This window comes from Geospiza fortis, unplaced genomic scaffold (assembly GCF_000277835.1).
Source record: "Geospiza fortis unplaced genomic scaffold, GeoFor_1.0 scaffold59, whole genome shotgun sequence".
In the NCBI taxonomy this organism is placed as follows: Eukaryota; Metazoa; Chordata; class Aves; order Passeriformes; family Thraupidae; genus Geospiza; species Geospiza fortis.
This window is the reverse complement of record NW_005054381.1, coordinates 2,266,875-2,273,420: the sequence shown is the minus strand read 5'-3', so window position 1 is coordinate 2,273,420 and position 6,546 is coordinate 2,266,875. Positions and strand designations below refer to the sequence as shown.

At 50.2% G+C, this 6,546-nt stretch overlaps 1 protein-coding gene across 1 annotated transcript in view; it reads right to left on the bottom strand.

Moving 5' to 3' along the window:
* GALNT17 (polypeptide N-acetylgalactosaminyltransferase 17) overlaps positions 1 to 6,546 on the bottom strand; it is a gene marked incomplete at its 5' end in the record, with an annotated part of 239,381 nt that overhangs the window by 4,644 nt on the left and 228,191 nt on the right. The window contains one exon of the mRNA XM_005425125.2: positions 162 to 329. Coding sequence (XP_005425182.1) covers positions 162 to 329 — 168 coding nt within the window. The remainder of the gene's footprint in view (positions 1 to 161; positions 330 to 6,546) is intronic.

The following is a 6,546-nucleotide window of genomic DNA, read 5'->3' as shown; positions in this document are numbered from 1 at the left end:
AATAAATTAAATTAATAATACAATAAAAATAATAGAATAATAGAATAAAATAACAATTAGCTTTCTGATATCCAGGGAGTCAGATGCATCATTTCCTCCCCTCGCTGGGGGTCACCTGTTCCCATGCAGAGGTGGGACGCCCAGGGCAGCCCCAGACACACCTGGATGAAGCTCCAGCGCTTGTGGAGGCTGCTCTTGACCTTGTCGCAGTCCAGCAGCTGCGGGAAGCGGCTCTTGCCCGTGTCCACCAGGCAGCGCGTGTCGGGCAGCAGCGTGGTGGTGCCCAGGGCCCCCAGGTGCAGGAAGCCCTCCCTGGTGTACCGAGCCAGCTGGGGACACAGAAACGCCTGTCAGCAAATGCCCCAGGCTGCTCCAGCAGGGAGCCTTTTACCAGAGGGAACAGCAAAACACCCCATCCTTCAAACTCCGTTCCTTTGGGGTTTGGGAGCGTCTTCAGTTGTGTGGGAAAGCAGAAACTCCCTGTCAGTAAATGCTGCCAGGCTGCTCCAGCAGGGAATGGGGCACCTCTTGGAGAGCTGGCCAGAGGGAACAGCAGTTCTGAGCCAGCCCCACACAGCTGGGATCAGCTGGGGGAGACTCACACGTGGTAAAAATAAAGCCACAAGTGCCCATCTGCCCCAGGTCCTGTCCCAGGAGCACGAGGAAAGCTCTGCTTGATATTCCATCCTTTCCAAAGGAGTCCAGGCCCTCAGCACCCCAGAGCACCAGCACAGAGGGACAGGACAACCCAGAGCCCCTGGGAACGTTCTGTGGGGATGCACAGGGAAAGCAGAGCTGGAAGGAACAAATCCCAACTTTCTGCAGCCTTTTGACCCTGCTTGGATTTGGTTTTTGGAAGGAATAAATCCCAACTTTCTGCAGCCTTTTATCCCTGCTTGGGTTTGGCTTTTTCCAGATGCAGGTGAGCAATTGAGACACAGGAAGGGGAAGGAATAATTCCAAACCTTAAACCCCTCCTGGAGCAGACCCCTGCACCCTCCTGGAACGCTGTGGGATGGGGCAATGGATGGTTTTCCTTGGACTCCAGCTGGGTGCGGCAGCCTTGGCTGGGCTGGTGCCTCTGGGTGCCTGGCACAGCCTCCAGGGCTCCAGCCAGGCAGCAGCACCAGCCAGAGGGGCCAGACCTGGGATGGGAGCCTGGACCTGCCCTTGGGAAAAGCCCAGGATTGCAGCTACCCCAGGCATTCCCATAGGATCCAACTGCCCAGGGCTGCCAGGGGCTGGCCAGGCTGGACACTGGGGCTGGGAGCAGCCTGGGACAGTGGGAGGTGTCCCTGCCATGTGGCACTGGATGGGATTTAAGGTCCCTCCAATTCAGACCATTCTGCCAGGGGGAGCAGGATGGGAGCACTGGGCAGGGGTGCTGCCCCTGGGGACATCAGGCACACAAAGGACTCCTCCATTTCAAGGAATGCCACCACAGTATTTCCCTAAACACATTTAAATTCTGGAGTAAGAAGAAAGGGAAATCAGTGTCCTGCCTTTTATAGTTCAAGGGAAAGATCTCCACAGCTGCTTATTTAAATTATGAATCAGGCCATTATCCAGCAGACAAATAGGGAGGATTCAGCACGTTAATTAACTGAGCATATCTGTGACCCAGATGCCAGGGAAGAGGCAGTAAATCCCCCTGGGAGTTTGGGTTATCTGGGCTGTAATAATTAAACACTGAACTCAAGTTAAAACAATGTAACAGGGTCAGATTGCAACTCTCGAGCCCAGATGCAGTCAGGGTGCCCGGATCCCTTGGGCTGGGCCTGGCTCTGCTCCCAGGCGCTGCTGGAGTTACAGCCAGAGTGAAAATGTGTGCCAGAGCAGGCCCGGAGCTCCTCACTGCTCCCTGCTGTTCATTCACTGGCGCTCCCCACAGGAGGGGCCAGGGGCAGCCCAAACCCTGATCACAGAGCCATGGAATGGTCTGGGTTGGAAAGGACTTTAAATCCCACCCAGTGCCACCCCTGCCATGGCAGGGACACCTCCCACTGTCCCAGGTGCTCCCAACCCTGTCCAGCCTGGCCTTGGGCACTGCCAGGGATCCAGGGGCAGCCCCAGCTGCTCTGGGCACCCTGTGCCAGGGCCTGCCCACCCTCACAGGGAACAATTCCTAATTCCCAATCTCCCATCCATCCCTGCCCTCTGGCAGTGGGAGCCATTCCCTGTGTCCTGTCCCTCCATCCCTTGTCCCCAGTCCCTCTCCAGCTCTCCTGGAGCCCCTTCAGGCCCTGCAAGGGCTCTGAGCTCTCCCTGGAGCTTCTCCTCTCCAGGTGAGCACCCCCAGCTCTCCCAGCCTCTCCTCACAGGACAGGTTAATTCCAAGCCCTAATTCCTCTTTTGTTATTCTGCTCCTCTCCATCTTTAACCAGGGGCCCCAACCCAGCCTGAAACAGGAGAAAAAACAAGGGAAAGACCACAAAGGAAAATAGTTCAGAACTATTCCCAAGCCAAACATTTCAAAGTGGCTCAAACTGAGGAGGTCTTTAAGCCCTTCACCAGTTTGGGTGGCCCAAAGCCACATCCCCAGGCAGAGGCACTGACTGACAGCCCCAGGCCCTGGAGATCCTTCCATACAACCCCATCCAGGAAACTGCACCTGGCCACTTCCCACCTCCAGCTGTCCCTGGGGCAATCCCAGCATCACTGGGGCTGGAAAATCCCTCCCAGCCCATCCAGTCCCAGCTGTGCCTGATGCCCACCCTGTCCCCAGCCCAGAGCTCTGAGCGCCACCTCCAGCCCTTCCTTGGGCACCTCCAGGGATGGATGTCACAGACACATTTTATGAAAAATCCTTTCCTTAGGATTTTTCCTCCTGAGAAGCTGAGAGGCCTCAGGAACAAAATGTAAACAATGGTTATCTGCTGCTGTGGAGTGCAACAGGTGCATCTGTGATTGGTCTCATGTGGTTGTTTCTAATTAATGGCCAATCACAGTCAGCTGGCTCAGAGAGAGAGTCGGACCCACAAGCCTTTGTTATCATTCCATTCCTGTTCTATTCTTAGCCAGGCTTCTGATGAAATCCTTTCTTCTAATCTTTTAGTATAGTTTCAATATAATATATATCATAAAATAATAAATCAGCCTTCTGAAACATGGAGTCAGATCCTCGTCTATTCCCTCATCCTCAGACCCCTGTGAACATGGTCACAGATGGAGACTCTACTTCCAATGCCTGGCCACCCTTTCCATTGGGAAATTTCCCCCAAATCCCCCCTGAGGCTGCCCTGGCCCAGCCTGAGGCTGTTCCCTCTGCTCCTGTCCCTGTTCCCTGGAGCACAGCCCGACCCCCCCGGCTGTCCCCTCCTGGCAGGAGCTGTGCAGAGCCACAAGGGCCCCTGAGCCTCCTTTGCTCCAGGCTGAGCCCCTTCCCAGCTCCCTCAGCTGCCCCAGGGCTGGGGCTGATCCCCCCTGGCAAAGCTGCACCTCCAATCCATCTCCTGTGCCTGTGATTTCTGGCTGGCTGCATCTCAGGGATGGCAGAAAGTTAATTAGACATCCCAGCACCTGGGAAATAAGAGCCTTGATGACCTTCATTGACTCTATTGGAAAATAATTTCGGCTTGTTTAGCTTCCCTTCTGCTCTGAGCAGAACATCAATTAGCAGCCATCAGTAAAATGTTCAGGATTTGCCTTTTACCACAATTTAATCTGATTAAAGGGTGCTGTTTCGTCACCCCTGCTCCTGCCGTGTCCCCCATGAGCTCAGTATTGATGGCTTTGTCCTCAACTTCTGCTGCTTAAATGGGCAAAACATATTTTATCCTATAATTAAATGAAATGCTCTGCTGGGTGAACATTATCTTAAGTTTTATAGCATTATAGTGCTTTCTATCACCTTAATATATCACCATAGCTGTGTCACTGCAATGAGCTATGGCTGCATTATTAGTGCAATACATCATTACAGCAAGGTGCTTCCATGAGGGATTGCCTCAAAGATGAAGCCATCAAGCAGCAAAAAAACCCATCAGCAGCCTCAATATAATTACAGGATAAAAGGATGATGATGGAGTCTCATCATTATTTGACCTGGAAGTGAATGGAAGCAGAGAGAACAGAAAGCTGAAGGGAAAAGAAGAGAAAAATCCCCAAAATTTTACTCAGTGAGGGATGGGTGAGTAAAGGCAAAATCTCAGCTGCATTCAGAGCCACCACCCTGAACTGCATCCTGGGCAGTCACAGGAGAGAGCAGAAATTGGGGATAGGACACAAAGTGTCCTGGATGGCCCAAATCCCTCCTGGCAGACCCAACATTCCCTCTCTCCCACCCACAGGCACAGGGCTGGGCTGGGACTGGATTTAGGAACAGGGAGAGCTTCCAAGGAGATCCCAGCACCCTGGTGTGGCAGCAGCAGGAGGCACCACAGCCCCCCTGTCCTGGGAGGTGGCAGTGCCAGCAGGGACCCCACACCTGCCCCGCTCTCACTGTTGCCAAGGCTGGCAGTGAAATAATTTATTTCTTCTGAAATAAGGAATGTCTGGGATGTCAGAATGTCCAGGATGGGCCCCAGGATGAAGGAGAGAAGGGGGATTTTAGGACACCACATGTGCTTTGGGGTGTGAGCAACTCCAAAGGAGCTCAACAACTCATTGAGGGGTTCCATACACATACAAATAAATAAAAATTAAACATCTATATATATATATATAAAAATATAAACCAGAGTTTCCATTACTTCTAATTTCATTCCCAGCCATAAATTACAACCCGCAGCCCATTAATTAAACAGTTGTATGGAAAGCCCAATTTCCTTCATGGTGCCACAAAGGCCATTTCAAAGCTTCTGCACTCGCTGATAGCTGCTGAAAACCAGCATTTTCCAGGAGTTTCGCTAATTGGATGTATCAGGAAACACAGGAACTGCCAAGAACTGGCTCTCAGCTGAAGAGGGAAGGGACACTGAGGAGAGGGAAGACCAGGAAGGATGAAATGGGCAAGCTCCAGGCAGCCAGCAAAATTTGACTTCAGAACTCGGAAAGAAAACATTATCAAGCTTCATCTCAATAACACTGAGGGAAAAATAAATAACCTGTTCTCAGCCATTCACCCTAAAGCCCAGGGCGAGCAGGCAATGGCAACCCAGTCCAGTTTCTCACACAATAATGCACTTAGAGGCTCAGATTTCCAGCCACAAAGTGCAAAAGGCACTTGGTGCCATTTAAGAGAAAAATGGGGTTTTTGTGCAAGAGCAGGTTCTGTTTAGCAGGGACTGATCTTTGTTTAAGGCCAGGGAACACAAAGTGGGATTTCCTCCACCCCACAGCTGGTTCCCAGCTCAGGTGAGCTCTGGGATCCCTCAGTCCAGGCTGACTGTGGAGTGGGAACAGGATTTTTATGTTTTCCCATTTCTTGAACTGCACATTTTTTAGCTGAAAATGAACCTCCTCGAGCCTGCTGGGCCCCAGATGCTCCAAAACTTTTGGAGAGGCAAAAGGAGTGCTGGAAAACAAATTCCAGCCAAGCTGAAATGGCTCATTACCACAGCACTAATTATTTTCTTTACCCCATTAGTCTGGGTTTATTCTGCTGGTGGAACAGAAGTAATCCCACAATGGGTTGGGTTGGAAGGGACCTCAAAGATAATTTAATTCCAGCCTTCCATCCAACTCAGCCTTAGGAAGGAAACTCTCAGATTGTATCCATGATTATTGCTATTTGCCTTTGTCTGGAAGATTTTATTTTAAACAACAAATTTAATTTTTTTTTTTGGTTTCAAACTGAAAAAATCCCAACTTTCCAACATTTTCAATTCACAAAGGTTTCCAGCTCCTTTCAAGGCTTTTCCTTGCAGCTCTGGCAGGACGATGGGAATCCAGAAAACACAGCAGGACAGCTGGAAAAACCCCCTGTGATTCCTGTGTTATAGGAGCTTCTTTGAGTTAGGTCTCATAAGCTCTCAGAGGTCTATAACACACTCAAGATAGCTCAGCTACCCTTGGAGGCATAAAAATCAGTAGGATGGTTTCTGTTGCAGTGTTAAAACCAAAAAAGTTCAATAAAAGGCAAAATAACAACCAGAGAAAAACCGAGCTAGGTGCTAGAAGTTCTTGCTCTTACTAAAACACCTTACAAAAGTGATTCATTTCTTTATTCACTTCTTTTTCTGGTAAATTGCCTAAGCAAGACTTCTTAGCTTCTGTCCAATTAGCTATCCTTGAGTTTGAGGTGAAGTCCCCTGAGCCTATGAAGTGGCTTTTTCACCTAATCAAAAAGAGAAATTTCTGAGCTTTTTAAGGAGACAAAAGATAGTTTCATCACTCCCTCAACACAAAGCACATTCCTATATGCCCGAGGTGTTTTTAACCCTGGAGAGCAAAGGCAGTGCCAGCCTGTTCCAGATTGCAAGGCAAGGTGTTTTCCATTACCATCTGTATGGCAGTTGTCTTTTGTCAAGTGGGCAGTTTGCCTTATCTCTCTCTCTGAGTGACCACATTCACACCTCCCTGGGGAGGGGACATCTGCTGATAACAGCTATTGAATGTCCCTGCATGGCTGATAAGAACTACAGCATCCCATTGGGAGATGCTCCG